This window comes from Homalodisca vitripennis, unplaced genomic scaffold (assembly GCF_021130785.1).
Source record: "Homalodisca vitripennis isolate AUS2020 unplaced genomic scaffold, UT_GWSS_2.1 ScUCBcl_2365;HRSCAF=7048, whole genome shotgun sequence".
NCBI classification, from domain to species: Eukaryota; Metazoa; Arthropoda; class Insecta; order Hemiptera; family Cicadellidae; genus Homalodisca; species Homalodisca vitripennis.
In genome coordinates, this window is record NW_025778489.1 from 15,831 (window position 1) to 33,763 (window position 17,933).

General features: G+C 34.7%; 1 protein-coding gene across 1 annotated transcript; it reads left to right on the forward strand.

The window, feature by feature from the left end:
* Window positions 1–2,850: 2,850 nt before the first annotated feature.
* On the forward strand, window positions 2,851–12,364 carry LOC124371986. The gene is made up of 4 exons (XM_046830357.1): window positions 2,851–3,631; window positions 6,608–6,880; window positions 10,725–11,007; window positions 11,763–12,364. Exons 1-4 carry the CDS (start codon window positions 2,993–2,995, stop codon window positions 12,362–12,364), a joined length of 1,797 nt encoding a protein of 598 aa, XP_046686313.1. The 5' UTR covers window positions 2,851–2,992.
* Window positions 12,365–17,933: the final 5,569 nt, after the last annotated feature.

Sequence of the window (17,933 nt, forward strand, 5' to 3'; positions counted from 1 at the left end):
AGATCAAGCTGTACGTAATAAAATAAATTCGAATAAGTCAGGATATTCATGAAGTAAACAATTATTAGGATCTGAATGATGATTTCAGGAATACTTGTATCTTTGTCGAGACAGGAATGGCAGAGAATGAAATGACACAGGGAATCGTTTTCAAGAAACTTCATGACACAATTATTTCCGAGGATGAATGGAAGATTGTATTAGATTTTAATATGATAGAAATAAGAGACGAACTTGAGTCACTTAAGACATTGTGCACAGACTTAGTTTATTATACGAACACTAGTGTAAAATGTTGTGGGATGAGGACTTTGCTTTCGAATATAGTAGAATTAAGACCGGGATAGACCAGTATGAATCCGATTGTAAGTGACTTATTTAGACTTCTACCTACAGAACGCTCCAAGCGTGGACTAGTTGATGCAGGAGGATATGCATTGAAATGGTTGTTTGGTGTGCCCACTAGCGAAGATATGGAACAAGTTAATAGTAAAGTTGAAGAGATTAAAAAAGATTAGCGGATCACTGTTGAGTTCTAGAGAAAACCAAATCACCTTAATGAAAGACATGAATGGAAAAGATGGGTAACAAATACTAAAAGCCATATCAGAGGATAATGACTAAACTTACTCATTCAAATAGCATGTTAATCACTTCACTCCAAGGATTCGAACAAGAAAACATTATGCTACATCGTTCATTAACAAAACATTTAAAATCTGTCAGTCTAGCACGTCATTTAGGTCAAACCATAGATGAAGCAAAGTTAAGAATTGTTGAGTTTAGGCAAGCTTTAGAATTAGTAAACACAGGTAGAATAAGCAGCAAAATTACTACCACCCCATGAGTTTGTAAACATATTGCTTGACATAGGAAAAGTCATACCTCGTCATTTGAAACTAATTATACCAGTTAATGAAGAGGACGTATTTATGTATTACACCTTTTGCACTCTGCTCATGCTTTAGCCACCAAGGACAGGAATTAGATTGATCGCTAAACTGTACCTTTAAGTTCGCAAGACAGACGTCTTGAAACTTTATAAAGTAGAAGTTATTCCATTGTACCAAACAAACCTTCAACATTGGTTAAAATGGAATGTACAAGTTGATTATTTGTTGATCTCCAAAGAGAGACAGTATTATGCACCTATCGATTTTAACACACTAAGTCAGTGTAGACTAAGTCATTTTTATTTGTGTCCTAACTCTATAAATGTATTGCATCATAGCGTTAATGATTGTATATTCGCTCTATTCATGGATCTAACCTAGTCACAGAAAAATGGTTCAACGAACCTTAACCATAAATGTAACACTTCACCGGTATGGATCCAAAACGGCAATGATGGATCTATAGCCTAAAGGAAACCATATAAAGTCATACTTAACTGTATGAGGAGTTTGATGGAGAAAAACTCAGTTATCTCTACCACCACAATCTAGGTTATTTAGAATTAACTTTAAACAAGTCTGGAATATTAAAACAGGCTTCAAGTTGCGCTATCTTTGTAAATATAATAAGTTATTCTCGAGGACTCAAGGAAAATATAAATAATATATTTGACATTAACCATTTGCACATCCCAAAGATTAACTGTTGCTATCTCACGAAGAAAATCTAATCTTTAAAAACAGTTAGCTTGTTATTTGGAAACAATGCAAAAAGTCAAGGGACAATCTTAAAGATAATCACATAGAACTAGACCTTAACAAGCTTTTAAATGATACACATGTTTTGTACCCTAGTATCAAAGAAAGTATAGAAACCCCACTGTAACTATTTCTACATTATAATAGTTTCAATGTTTATTTTGTTCATTTTGAATAGTGTACTTTGCGTAGTTTTGTTTTGTCACAGGAAAAATTGCCAACCTGTGCGTGGATGTCCTCAGTTGCTGAGCGGCAAGCCCAACCCATTCGAGTAGAACATGGAACTCCGGCTCGCAGAAAATTATTCAGGAGTCTTCCTTTGTTCAATTCCAATACACCAAGCCCGCCTTGAAGTTACGGTTATTGTGAAATTCATTGTAGTGCTGAACCCAGTAGGTCAGTGTTGCAAAGGACTATATTTGTTATAAAATATGTGGGGACTTGCAAGCTCAAGAAATGTAATGTAGTTAGGAGGACATATATCTTAAGTGAATTTGTCAATGTCAAGTTAGAATTAAATTGTAGATTATAAGAACTTACGCAGCCTAAAATACTATTTTGTCCTTTTAAAGTTGTGAAAAAAATGATGTAATGTAAAATGTTATCCTATACATTTTTTTTTGAAGTATTGTAAATGTTTGTTATATTCTGAGAATCTAAGATGTTCACATGAAAATTCTGTATGATCCATCTTTCCTGAAAGGGAGAGTGATTGTAGCGCGCACGCACCACTACTATTTTAATATAGTAATTTTTAGATGGTATTTTAGTAATTACACAGTGTGTAAATTAACTGGGACTAACCCAAGTCCCTTTAACCGCGGTGATGTGAGGTGACTGGCCGTGCTGAGGAAATGCAAGGGTCAGCATTCGTCAGCACGGGTCGGCAGTCGAGTTGAGGGCTCGGAGGTAGGCGGAGGGATTGGCAATGTCGAGTGTGTGAAGTAAGTCTATTTTGGTGGAGTGAGATGCGAACACACGGTACAATATAGTAGTTTGGGTGCGCCTACGAGTGTTTTAGTGCATTTTGAATATAGATTGGACTCAAAACAAAAGGAGAAACGTGAGTAAATTATTTCAAGACCCTTCTCAACCACTATTCTAAATTTCCCTACGAGCTAGGTGGTGGCAGCAAAACGCTATCCCTTTTATTACCATGAGCCCTCTCTGGCTAATATCGGAGGGCTTACAATTGGAAAGTAATTGTTGTTGAAGATGTCCTAAAGTGTGCTTCTGAATTAAATCTATCGGGTAGTGAAGATTACTATGGTTTTTCGAATAAGATTACTAAACAGATTATCAGTGTCATAGTTGAACCACTAACTTATCTATTTAATCGAATGTTAATTGAAGGCACATTTCCTCAATGTTTAAAAATAGCAAAAGTAGTTCCTATCTATAAGAAGGGTGATAAAACAAACCCTTCCAGTTATCGTCCCATATCTTTAATACCTATTTTTAGCAAAATATTTGAATATTGTATCAAAAACCAATTACAAAACTTTTTCATGCTAAATGGTCTCTTATGTAAAGAGCAGTTTGGGTTTTTACCAGGACTGAATACTACAAAAGCTGTAGAAACTCTAGTTGGTAATGTTATTCATAATTTTGAGTATAAAACAACATCATCTGCAACCTTAATTGATTTGTCTAAAGCCTTCGACAGCATACCTCATGAGTTACTTATAAGTAAACTTTATTGCTATGGTGTGCAAGGTAGTGAGTTGAATTTGTTGGTATCTTATTTGAATAATAGAAAACAAATGGTTGTTCAGGGTTCTAATTCGTCTCTCATAAAAACAATTCAAATTGGTGTGCCACAAGGCTCAGTTTTAGGTCCTTTTTTATTTATCGTTGCAGTTAATGATTTTCCTTTCAATTTACCCTGTATGTCAGTTTTGTTTGCTGATGATACTACTCTTCTAAATCACCATAGTACACTTAATGGTTTAATAAAAATACAAGAAAATGCAATGAAGGTAACATAATATGAATAACATTGAGCTGGAACGATTTAATCTTCTAAATTATTTCCAAACTACAAATTATACACGCAGCACTACAACAGGAGGCGGCGTAGTTATCTTGGCCAAAGAGAGTTTAAAGATGAAACAACTGGTTTCCACAAAAATAGATGTACTGTGTCAAGATAAGTTGTTTGAATGCTGTAGTGCTAGATTTGAAACAGACAAGCTTAGCTTTTTATTGGTAGGAATATACAAAACCCCACAATTCGAAAATTCAGAGTTTTTAATTCGTCTGAATAACTTGTTTGAATTTTTAATATCTAAAGGAAAGTATGTCATCATCATGGGTGATTTCAATATTGACATCCTTAAAAATACAAATGAATCAAAAGAGCTAAAGAATATTCTTTTAAGAAATGGAATGAAGTATTTAATTGACTTCCCAACTAGAGTCACTGCCACGTCTAAGACATGTATTGATAATATAATAACTAATATAAGTATGGATCAGTTAAAAGTTGAAGGAGTGGTAACTGCACTATCAGATCACGATGGACAAATAATAGAACTAATGAATTTTCAAAACAATACAAATAATCAAAATTTAAAATTTTGGACACGAAATTTCTCTCTAGATAACATGAATTTATTTAAATCACTTTTAGAAAAAGAAAATTGGCTAACCCTTTTTGAATCGTCTATCGAAAATAAATACAACACTTTTCACAACATTTTTCAATATTATTTTAATTTATCTTTCCCGAAAATTCTAAAAAAATCCAACAAAAACAAAAAAACATGGATTTCAGAAGAACTAAAGGAAGAGAAAAATAATCTCATCCATCTAAACAAATTAGCTAGAAACTCAGGCTTAGAGATGTTTAAGAGAGGTCTTAAGAATAAAAATCAACAATATAAATGTAATTTAATGAATGCAAAGCGAAGTTTTTATGATGAAAAGATTAAAAACTCTGAAAACATAGGTAAAACCTCATGGGAAATCATAAATAAAGAAACAAAGAAAACTTCATCCAAGGTAGCAGAGAAAAGTTATGTTTTAAAGTCTGATAAGGGGAGTGTTTCAGACCCTAGCCAAGTGGCAAATAGTTTTAATAATTATTTTGTTAATATTATTGAAAACCTGTTAAGTAGTATGCCCCCAACTCATGATGAAGATATAACTCCTACCAAAATTCCCGAATTTAGGTGTCCCCCATTAGATGAAAAAGAGGTAAATGATATCTTGAACTCTCTAAAAAACAAGTGGTCTAGTGGGTACGATGAGGTCCCCATTAAAATCATTAAATTTGCAAAGGACCCCTTAATAAAACCCTTAGTACATTTAATAAATGCTTCTTTCATCTCAGGGATTTTTCCTAGTCAACTAAAAAATTTCAAAAGTGATACCAATCTTTAAAAAAGGTGAGGAAACTGAAATTCAAAATTATCGGCCGATATCCATTTTACCATCAATTTCTAAAATTTTTGAAAAAGCAATGTATTTAAGACTAGTGACACATTTAGAAAAATATGATCTTTTTGACTTTGAACAACATGGGTTCCGAAAAAACAAATCTACCATTACTGCTTTAATTTGCTTTATAGAATCAATTATCGAATCAATGGATAGGAAAAATAAAGTAGCTGGAATCTTCATGGACTTGTCAAAAGCTTTTGACAGTATTTCCCACATTAAAATGATACAAAAATTGAACAAATTAGGAATAAAAAATTATTATTTAAAGTGGTTTGAATCCTATTTAACAAACAGACAACAATTTGTAGAAATAGCCAAAGTAAACAACAACCAAATTTTGAAATATAAATCAAAACCAGAAATAACTAAGTATGGGGTACCCCAAGGGTCAATTTTAGGCCCATTGTTATTTATCTGCTACATAAAATACATGCCTAGGTGTCTTAGTCAAATTAACCAAACAAAAAACCAACTCTGCATTTACGCAGATGACTCCAATCTTATTATCTCTACAAAGACAGATACAGAACTAGAAATAAACTCTTTTATTCAACTATCAAAATTACAAGAATTCTTTTTTAATAACAATTTAATCTTAAACGCTCAAAAGACTAATTACATGTTGTTTACAACAAAACAAAATAGGAAAGATAGCCAAGTCCAAATTCATATTGATACTGAGGTCATATCCCAAGTTCCTAAAACCAAATTCCTAGGTATTTACATTGATAGCCATCTGAGTTGGGATCAGCATATTGACCATGTCTTAACTAAAATTAATTCTGGAATTTATGCTCTAAAAAGGTTGTCTAACTTATGTAATCTAACTGTATTAAAAAGTGTATTTCATGCTCACGTTCAATCGCATGTATCTTACGGAATATGTGTGTATGGAGGTACATCCAACCAAAATCTCCATAAAATTTTAATTTGCCAAAAAAGAGCTGTAAGAGCAATGTTAAATTTACATAATGATGACTCGGTACGACAACATTTCATTGATTTAAAAATTTTAACAGTTCATAGCCTGTATATTTTAGAATGTATTATTTATGTCAAAATTAATTTAGGAAAATTTTTAACACACAATGATATTCACCATTACGACACACGTAATAAAAATAAAATAGTTTTGGATAATCATAATTTAGAATTGTTTAAGAAGAAAACCACATGTAATGGTGTAAAGTTTTTAAATCTTATTCCAAAAGAAATTGGCGAAATAAATGATCAGAAAAAATTCAGGTTATTGCTAAAGAATTTCTTGCTTAAAAATGCTTTTTATACATTTGACGAATTTTATAGCCTAAGAAACAACATGCAACTTAAATGAAATTTTAAAATGTTTTCGACAATGTATTAAAGCATAGATTTAGACATTTAACTATAAGGTTTTAGATAAAAATTATATCTGGAACATACTTAGATATAGTCTGATGAATTGTGACACTATTTATTGTATTTCAATGTACAAATATGAATAAAGATTATTTGAATTGAATTGAATTGAGGTAGCAACTGAGTGGTTTCAGGCTAACAGGCTTGTTGTAAACAATAGCAAAACAGAAAATATAATTTTTTCAATGGACCATGTAATTTACAAATGTTTTAAGCCTGTTAAACTATTAGGAATCTTTTTAGACAGTAGACTAAGCTGGGAAAGCCATATAGAAAATCTTTGTACTAAATTGGCGAGAGTAATTTTCCTATTGCGCAAATTGAAACTCTGCATCACCGAAGAAATGCTAATAACCTCCTACTATGCCTTTTTCCACTCCCACTTAGTTTATGGAATTTCTTTATGGGGAAATAGTTGCCATTCAAATAAAGTGTTTGTCTGGCAAAAAAAAGCAATAAGAATTATAAAAAATCTTAATGAAAGGGAATCTTGCCTGCAAGCTTTTAGGGATTTAAATATCATGACATTGCCCTGTTTGTATATATATTATTGTTTACTGGATGTGAAAGCAAATCTGCAAAGTTATACTGTTAGAGAAACCATACATACTTATAAAACTAGAAAAAAGTACATGTTAGAGCTGCCAAGGACCAGGCTTGAAAAAACAAAAGGTAGTCATATCTATATGAAAATAAAACTATTTAATAAATTACCAAAAGGAGGATGGATTGTAAATATAAATAGGTTTAAACGAGTTGTAAGCAAATGGCTTAAAGAAAAAGTATTTTACTCTGTGAATGAATATTTGGCCTGTGATATTAGTTCCTTAAGTTTATAATTTTGTCTAGTCAAGTTTTAAGTTTTTTAACCTTTATTTTATAGTTTGGAGATTTTATGTTTTAACCACCTGACTTACATATTTTAAATATTTATATTGTTACATTTTTCATTGGGTTTTAATTGTATGTGTTATTTGTGTTTCTTGTCCAGTCTGTGTTTTTTATATATATTTACCCTACAATGCTTTCTTATTTCTTAAATAATTTTATACAACCGCTCTCTATTTATACCAATTATTAGTTTTGTAAGTTCCTATATCTTGCAACATTCCTGTTAATTTTAAAATAAGTCTCCAATTATAAAATTGTTAATTTTTTAAGTATTACTGCCCAATAATGTGACGAAGTCTATTGTAACTAATTATGTTACTTAATGACTAATAAAGACATCTTGAATCTTGAATCTTGAATGGTTCGCCGCAGACTGAGGCTAAATCACGCCACGAGGGACAAAGCCACGCCCTCCCACCACTGCGACGCGCCAATGAGGTTCAAAATGTAGCATCTGCTTTTCGGAACAAGTATTCAACACTCCCTTGAACTCTAGCGGATTCCACGGCAACTACAGTTTATTAAATAACACAAAGTAGACTTTGAAGGATATATCCGTTTACCGCGTTTCGGTCAAAATTAGGCCTAACGGATATATCCGTTTGCCACGTGGGAAGGGTTAAATTACCATACATTTACAAAGCTATATAAGAGTCACATATATGCTATGAGTCTATTGCAGCAGAAATTGTATTTATGAAAGTGAAATTGATTTGAGTGATAAAACAGTAAGTTATCACTTATTTAAAAAAATGCCACAAAATACGAGGGGCAGCTGACTTGTACAGCATCAGAAGTCATTTACTCCTTTCAACATCAAGATAGATTATCAGACTTGGACTCGTTCAAAAGATACAAATGTCTGTTAGAAGTGTGCCATGTATAATTTTGATTGGTCATTTTAGTCTGACGCCCTAGTTTAATTTTAATGTTGTTGTTTAGCTGTATAAAAGACCAACCAACTTTCCATGAAATAAAATCAGAGTAAACATTAAATATGCAGTTTTGCCTATTGCAGCATTGGAGTAGAAACTTTTGTATTGGGTCTGGAAATATGTTCATAAAATGTGCCTCTGTGAGGAAGTCATTCATACCCATTTTAATGTACTTCGCAGGGGGTTAATTTTAATTCGGTGGTATAATGTAGCAGGTACAAAGGTTATCGCACAATAACAGAGGTAAAGCAATGTTGAGCGTGGCTGCTCCTTGAATGGGTGACCGCTGAGTGATCCTGTCCTTGCCAACAGCCTGCATGCCCGGCCGTTGATGGTGGTTTCGGAAGTCATTAAGCCGTTGGTCCCAAAGTTGTGCTATAGAGGGCTTGTCAGCCCTAACTTTGGTTGCTAAAATAAGACCTCTCTTATCTTTTTTATTTAGTGAATAGATTAATTTTATAACCCAAAAAAACAAATTGAGTGAATTTTTTACAATAACAAAAAAAAGAAATAAAACAAGGCCCATTCAGAATATTAAAGTTACAGTACAACACCGATAAGTCGGCACCCGTTAACCCATTCGTGACTGAATAAATGACTATAATTTTTGGACCACAGGACTGGATATTTTCCATGCTTTCGTGTAAGAACAGGTGCACTTTGCATAACACTTACTGTATAACATGCTATGAATATTATAAATTTACCTTAGTTATTCCTTGTTATTATATGAACACAAAATGTTAGTTTTTTAAAATATACATATATTTACACTATTTACAAATTTTTATTGTACTTCTTTAGAAGTTGGTTTGAGTGTGAAACATCTCAAAACATGTTTCCAGATTAAGTGGAACATGACACTTTTTACATTGGTACACTGTTTCACTTCTTTTCCTCTGTGAGGCACAAACTTTACATTTTCTTGAGGGCCTGGCTTTGGTGGTTGGAGGTATCTTTTCAATAAAATGCCCCCAAAACTTTCCTTGAAGGCGCAGTGGGGATTCCCCACAAGCGGGAGGCCTACCAGCAGTTGGTCTGGGAGGTAGCTGCACATTCTGCAGTATTTGCTCTGCCAAATTTGTTCTGAATGTTGAGATTGATTGTTTTTTCCCAGTCATTATATTATGCACTATTAGACAATTATATATAGCAACATCAAAGAGATAGAAAAAAATCTTTTTGTATCCTTTTACGGTTCTTCGCATCACTGGGAAGGAGGACAATCTCTGATCTTGTTTATCAACCCCACACATTGATTGGTTATAATCAACCACAACATTTGGTTTGAGAGTTGATTTTGGGTTAGGCCTACTTCTTTCTCTTTGAGAAACGACATCTACAAAGTCCGGTCGCTCATGGATAGTAGATAGCATTGTGACATCCTTCCTGTCCTTCCATTTGAGACACATGTTTTGGGTGGAACTAAAGGTAAGCTCTCCTTTTTTCAACTTCTGTTTTTTTCATATCAGCAAGTAAATTTTGCCTATTGGCCCTGACAGTCCCAACAGCATATGTCTGTCTCTCCAGAAGCTCCTTGAAGAGTTTTGGTGAACTGTACCAGTTGCCCATGAACAGTACACGGCCTTGATCCAAAAGATCTGAACATAAGTCCAAGACAACTTGTTCACTGACTGAGAACTCTTGACTAAGCCTAGCAGTAGTTTCTTTCCCCGTATAGATTTTAAAATTATAACAGTACCCAGATTTTGAATCACATACTTTATAGATTTTTATCCCAAACCTGGCTCTTTTTGATGGGTTGAATTGTATCCAAGAAAGCCTTCCCCGAAACATCATCAAACTCTCATCAATACAAATATGTCTATCAGGGGTGAAAATCTTTTTGAAAACTAGTAAGAGATAATCAACTATGGGCCTGATTTTTCTCAATTTGTCTGTCGGGTTTAGAGACGATGAAAAATGGAGGTACAGTAGACTCCCTCTCGTTCGGCTTCGTTTGGTTCGGCCGCCGGATGGTTCGGCCGGCCACCTGAGTATGACTCACGTGCGCATCTGCTGTGTTCGCCGACGCCGCGACTAGCGACAGGTCGTGACAAGTTTATCTAGCTCATTCGCTCATTCCTTTGTTTAAATAGGTCAGTTGTCTTCTGTATTTAATCGAGTTGAGATGTATAGTACATGTAGAGTTGTATTCTTTCCTTGAGTGAACGTTTGTGTGTGTAGTGTATTGTTGCGTGTGTGCTGCTGTTTTGGATTTATTTTCATGATGAGTGTTAAACGTAAGCGTACTTTTGTGACAATAGAACAACGGTTGAAAGCACTAGAGCTTTTAGACAAAGGTGAATCGGTTCAAAATATTTGTAGGGAACTTGGAGTAGGTAAAAGCACGGTAAACGATTGGCGTTGAAACAGAAAATCAATTGAGACGTTTTGTACCCAGATTGAAACAGATAAAGCTCTTGCATCTCGTTGCACTTTAAAGAAACCTAACAATGAGTTAGTTGATGATGCTCTTTGGTTGTGGTTTTTGCAAGAACGTAGAAGAGGAACGCCAATGAGTGGCCCCATTTTACAAGAAAAAGCTGTTATCCTACACAATAAACTTCAAGAGAAAGGAACATTTGTGGCAAGCGATGGTTGGCTTTCACGCTGGAAACATAGGCACGGCGTTCATTTTCTTGGAGTGTACGGTGAAAAGCTATCAGCAGACCCTGCAGCCGCAAGTGAGTGTACAAAAAAACTAGAAAAAGTTATTGCCGACAATAACTTAAGCCCAGAACAAGTATACAATATGGATGAAACTGGGTTAAACTTCAAACTTTTACCTCGAAAAACATTGGCTACGGCGAAAGAAAAGTCTGCTCCTGGCTTTAAAGTAAGCAAGGAAAGAATCACAGTGGCTCTTTGTTCCAATGCTTCAGGCACCCACAAACTACCTCTGTTTGTCATCGGTAAGTCAGCAAAACCCAGAGCATTTAAAAACTTGGACATGTGACTAGTTAAGAATGTGTAATTTTGTGTATAAAGAGGTTCTTGTTTTCTGTTTTGTCTCATTTGTTTTTATTGTTCATTGACATTGTAAATGTTTAAATTAAAACCAATTACTCTGTTGACACTATTTCTTGTACGATATGTACATTTTTATGAAATAAAGATGTTTGATTGATTGATTGATGTCAAAGCTACCAGTGTACTACCGGTCACAGAAATCGGCTTGGATGGATTCTCATTTATTCAAAGATTGGTTTATTTGTGAGTTCGTGCCTAAAGTAAAAAGTCATTTGTTGAGTTTGAAACTTCCTGTAAGCGCACTTCTTCTTCTCGACAATGCGCCTACCCACCCGGATGAACTGACATGTGAGGGTGAGACTGGAATAAAACTGTATTCTGCCCCCCAATGTGACAAGTCTCCAACAGCCAATGGATCAGGGTGTCATTGAATGTGTTAAAAGGAAATACCGGAGAAAGCTCCTTTCAGAAGTTCTATTCAAGCTAGAAAACGATGAACAAACAGACCTAATCCAAGTGTTAAAAACAATCAACGTGAAGGACGTCATTTTCATGGTGGCTAAGGCCTATGATGAAGTAACAGCCTTGACAATAACAAAGTCATGGAGAAAAGTCTGGCCAGACATTGAAAAAGCCTTTGAAAAGGACGGAAATAATCTTGGTGTACCCGACCTTGAACATGAAACAGAGGAACGGGTAGAAATCCTAAGTGACTTAATGCGACTGCCTCACACTGAAGACATTGTGGAACAAGATGTTTTGGAGTGGTTGACCGCTGAAAAGGAGCTCGATAATGAAGTTTTGAATGATGAAGAAATAGCTCAGTCGGTTTTACAGCGTCAAGATACCCAAGACGTAGAAGAAGAAGACGATGTTGACGGTGAGGTAGACGACGAGGGTCAAATGAGTCACGCAGAGGGGGTGGCAGCCCTGCAACTGGCTACAACCTATATTAAGCAACAGACGACTTCTACAACAGGCGACGTCATGTTTTTGAGGAAGTGGCATGAATATGCAAGGAAGAAAGCTATTGAAGAAAAAGTGCAACGAAAAATTACTGATTTCTTTTAAACCCTTTTATACAGTAGAAAATTTTACTTTTATAACCATGTACATACTGTAAATTTGTGTTTGTTAATCTTTAGTTTTGTGAGGTTTTATTTTCGTTATTTTGTGTGTGATAAATAGAAACTTTGAGTTTCAAATACAGTACGTGTTTACAACTCCAACTGCCAGTGGTAAGTTATAAGTTAGCACTTACCCTAGGCCTAGTTTAGTTTATTTGCTACATAAAACTCTTAAAATACTATTTGCACATGTTTCACAAATATTTACAGACTGTATGACGATCGAAAGTACGTTTTAGAAGTTAAAACGGTCTTATTTTTGCTAACTTTGGATAGTTCGGCCATTCTTTAGTTCGGCCAGGGGTCCAGTCCCGAGGTGGCCGAACGAGAGGGAGTCTACTGTACCTTGAAATCAATTTGAACCGGTCCCTTGCCATGGTTTCACCAAATATGGGCATACACTTTACTCTTCTAGTGGACCAATAGTCACTAATTGTAGACTTTGGATTCTGGGCCAATAAGATAACTAAGGCAAAATTTGCCTTTAATTCATTTACAGAAATGTATTTCCATTTAGACACTCTGTTATTGTCTCCCTCTCCCAATCCTAGGCTATCACTGGCATATTTGTTCGTTTCATTACATACCTGAGCCCAAAAGGTTTCGTCACAGAAGTAATTGAATACATCTGATTCAGAGCAGTTTTCTCCTAACTGCCTCGAAATGATAGGATTTATTCCATGATTGCCGGTAAAACGCATTTTACTAACAGTATTTGGTCCAACACTCCACGCAAAATCACAAGGCCTAACCAGTGGGTTTTCGTCACTTTCATTATCACTGCTGTCATCGTTTGTACCATCAGACAATTCATTATTTTCATGTATTATGTCATATTGTTCACTGTCACTTTCCTCATCACCACTTTCATCTAAAACATTAGCAACGTAAGCCGCAAAATCATCCGAATTTACAAACACATCATTCCGGTCGCGAGACGCCATCTTGACTGTCTACAAACGAAAAAAAGCTGTTTTGCCAAGATGATTTGAGGCAATATCAGATGTTTTTCAGCAACGAAGAAGAGGAAAAACATAGACTAGAATATTGAGAACAAAATATGCAGCAAATGTGAATGCCTCTGCGATCTATCGGCAATATATTCAACTTCGTCGATGTCGTGTCTAGCGGACGGGCGCTGCCCGTTTTTAGTCATTAGGCCGCGCAAAGTGAAGGACGGAAACTGCCCGTCCAACGTCTTGAATGGGTTAATCCGGAAGTCCGGCTAACCCGGACCGATTTTCAATTAAAAAATGAAAAATCAGACAAACATTTCAATAATAAAAACGTAATATTTTTTAGTGGTATAGTATCCGTGAATCAATGTTGCATCAGTATTTGATGGGACTGTACGACAGTGAGTGTGTGACTCATGGCACACGGCGGCCGAGTGGCGTTCATTGTCCCGGATTCTCGGAAACAATAACAGACGCGTATTTCCCCAAATCCTCTCTGAAGTCGATGAAAATGACATTACTCTGTGGTTAGGGGCAGACAATAACAGAGGCTATGAGCCACTTACTGACGAGGAAGTGATCGCGTCGTTTTTACCTGATGCTAATGAATCAGACGCTGAGGAGGCAGACGGGGACATTGAAGATCCAGTGATGAGTCATAGAGATGCAGTGACCAAACTAAACGAACTAATGGTTTATTTCGAACGGCAGGCAGAAACATCGCCGGCTGAATTGCTCATGTTGAAGAGACTGCGAGATCGCACAGCACGCAAGCGGCAGACGACATTGGCACAACCAAAGCTGACTGAGTTTTTTACCAGGAAATGTATTGTAAGGATTAATAATAATTAAATGTCCATATGTTTGATGTTTTTACAATTATAATGAAGTTTATCTGTAAGTATACCGTATTTTATTAATTTTTACCTAATTCTCCGGTTAACCCGGATTTTCGTTAACCCGGATCGGCCGCGGTCCCGATTAATCCGACTTATCGAGGTTCCACTGTAATACATTTATTGGCTCAATCAGATGAAATTTTAACAAAAACCACATTTTTCTCATGTGGTTTCAAAGTGTTATTTTCATTGAACACTCAAAATGATACTTTATAGATTATTAAAATATGTATACAGTTTTTTCTATAATGCATTATCTAGAGAGACAGGGAAAACACAAAAGTCTAAAAACTATGTTTTCAAACTTTTACCGCACCCTTACAAATGTCCTTTACTAATGTTTCCGAGCATGTATTCAGAATATCTATTTTATGTCTTAACCACACTTTGATGCCGGAACTATGACTCATGAATTATAATATCTCTTAAAGTCACTAAATTGTAAATAGTAAAAACTAGGTAGTATTTTTCATTCAGGGAATTACATGTGCCATTACAACTGTTGATCAATGTTGAGTGTATACATAACTATTGGCTAAGTGAGGTAAAACTACAATCTATAGTTGCTACAGTAAATCTATCACACTCACCACACACTGAACGCATCTAGGAGCAGTTTACACCCTCGCCCACTCCTAAGGAACACATACTTGTTTAGAAAAGGTGTTCAGAACTATGAGTTCATTAAAAGTACCTCCTAACTGTAAATTATTTTGCCTTTGCCTCCAATTTTCAGCAGGCTAACTGATTAAAAATAAATGTAATAAAACCACAGCCTCGTTTTTCTTATTTATGGTCATTTCAAATTTGTATATTGACTTTTATATGTTACATATGACTTTTTAGGTGAAAAGTTGATTTTGATTAAAATCCAAAATAAGTTCAGTTTCAATGCTGGCGACGTATTAGGTAATAAGTTAAGTTATTGTGGTAAACTAAGTCTGTATTTGATTATTGTCGCATGGAAGCAGGAAATAGTAAATATCTGAAACATTTACTTACATAATTTAAATTGTAGACTGCGTAATTGCGTTTAAGAGGTCTGTTCAAAAAATATCATGACTTTTTAATATCCGCGGGTTACGTATATTCGTTTTTTTTTATTTTTTGTGTGGCATTATGTTGGTACACATGCTCTGACATATGCTAACACATTCGGCCATTTAGAATGTTCAGTTAAATGTTGACAGGTAATTGGCTTGCACCTGTAAAGGCTCATTTTCGATTCGTACCTATTCCAAAAAATAGATCAAAGAATCTGTATCAAATTTTGTGTTAAAAGTGAAATTAAGTGCGAAGATGCATTCCGAATTCTTACTGTGGCTTATGGAGAAGCTACCTTAAATCAAAGCAACGTTTATCAGAGGTACAAAACGATCTCAGAGAGCCAAATAGATGTGAACGACGAACAATGTGCCCAAGCACGTCAAGAACAGTCGAAAACATTGATGAAGTGAAGAAAATAGTTTTGGTCAATTGTCAAATCACCGTTACAGAAGTTGCAGAGAATCTGAACATATCAGTTGGCTCGTGCTATTAGATTTTTACCAATGATTTGGGCATGAGATAGGTCGCCACGAAATTTGTACCAAAATTGCTCAATTTCGACCAAAAAACAGCAGCGTATTACCATTGCTAATGAGCTGTTGGACTCTGTCCGCGATGATCCAAATTTGCTCCAGAGGGTCATAACCAGTGAATCATGAGTTTATGGTTATGGCGTAAAAAGCCATGCTCAATATGCTAGAAATTTGCTTTTGCACCACAATAACACCCCTGTTCACACATATTACTTTTATTGGCTAAAACAAACACTAATGATGCTGCAGCCACCATATTCCTCAAATCTCTCCCCCTGTGACTTTTTCTTGTTCCCGAAACTAAAGAGGCCCATGAAAGGACGGTGCTATGCTAAGATTCGAGAAATAAAGACGGCATCAAAGGAGGAGCTGAACAAGACCACAAAAAACTACTTTTTGAAGTGCTTCAGGAATTGGAAGAAACATTGGCACAAGTGTATAATAAGTAATGTTAATTACTTAGAAGTAGACAAAATTTATATTGATAGATATTTTTTGGAAAAAAAACAAAGTTGCGATATTTTTTGAACAGACCTTGTATTGTTTTGTTACACAAAAGTAAGACTCTACTTAATATTATTACACCAAATACAACTTTGTAAGGGACAAAAAATGACTGTCGACAGTGGAGCTGAATATCGGCTATCTGAATACCAACTAACTGAAACATTGGTTATTTCCAAGTCTTGTGACTAATAACATTCAAACTGCACAACAAACAAGACTGCCACATTTAATCATTTTCGGTAAATTGCATCATAGTGTCGGAGACTGTAACTAATACACGTCTCTTAAAACAGAGGAAGTTGGGGAATTACATTAATGCAAACAATGCAATCAAACTGTAAACAATTTAGGTTGAATATTTCGGACGAACTTTTAACAATATGCTACTTATGTGATCCAGGAAATATAAATTAAATTTGATAGTTAAGCGACATGAAATCAATTGCTGCAAATTTGAAACCATGTATTGCAACTTCCCAAATGCATATATTGAGACATTTTATATTTGTTTAAAAATAATGAGCAAGATAATTTGAAATAAATTAGCAAAATGGAATTTTGTATTTGATTCCTACGACAATCTAAATTCTTTTATTATTTTAAAATGTTTACAGTAATGAATGTATTAATCAAGTAAGCACTCTCTCAGAGTAAATAATCTTTTAGTACACTCTAACCATTTTACTTTCTGGAAGTTTCTAGATGAATATATAAGCCACCCAGGTGACAATGTGTAAATTATATCATGCATCATATAAATTGCATCAACTATTTATTTAAATTTATGACATTGAATAGTATGGGATTTGCAAGGCAAATACAAAATGATTGAACTTACATAAATTTAAGAAGTTTCTCAATTTCAAATGTGTATAAATCGAAATGTGTAATAACGAAAAATAAAGCTATGATATATACACTTTAGGAACTAATTCAACAGCTAACAAAAGACATCGTTATCAAGTGTAATTTTATTCAACAACATTACCAAAAGGGCCTTTAAATGTGATAGCGTCAACATTGTTTTTTAGAAATGCCTTTGAAGAAGATAATTCTTCAATTATATAAACTAAAACTGAGAGCCAATCAGTTTGAAATGATGAGAGCCAATTATAACTTTATTTACTGATAATTTTTTATCTGTTTTAAACATAGAAGGTTTTAAAACAATGTTATGCTTCCACATAAGTCCCAATTGGATAAAAGTGATATGCTCAAAAAGGGGGTGTTGACCAATATCCGGGGAAATACCTTGGAGTGAGCTAAGCAAGTGAGAGAGTCTCCTCGCCCCCACTCTGACTGGTACCTCTTCTGCAACAACAAATTTCACATTAAATATCATTACAGAAATACTCCACACTTACACTTTTCTCTACAATGGGATGATCTACACACACTAATTACGGACAGTGGGGAAACACTTTACAATCAAGCTTGCAATCTAATGCATCTGTCTTATAACATCTAAACAAAAAATTCTTAACATATTCTTAATCATAAACATTAATTGGTACGTAAAATTTAATTAAAAACTGATTAAATGAATGGCTTTATCATACACTGTTTTAACT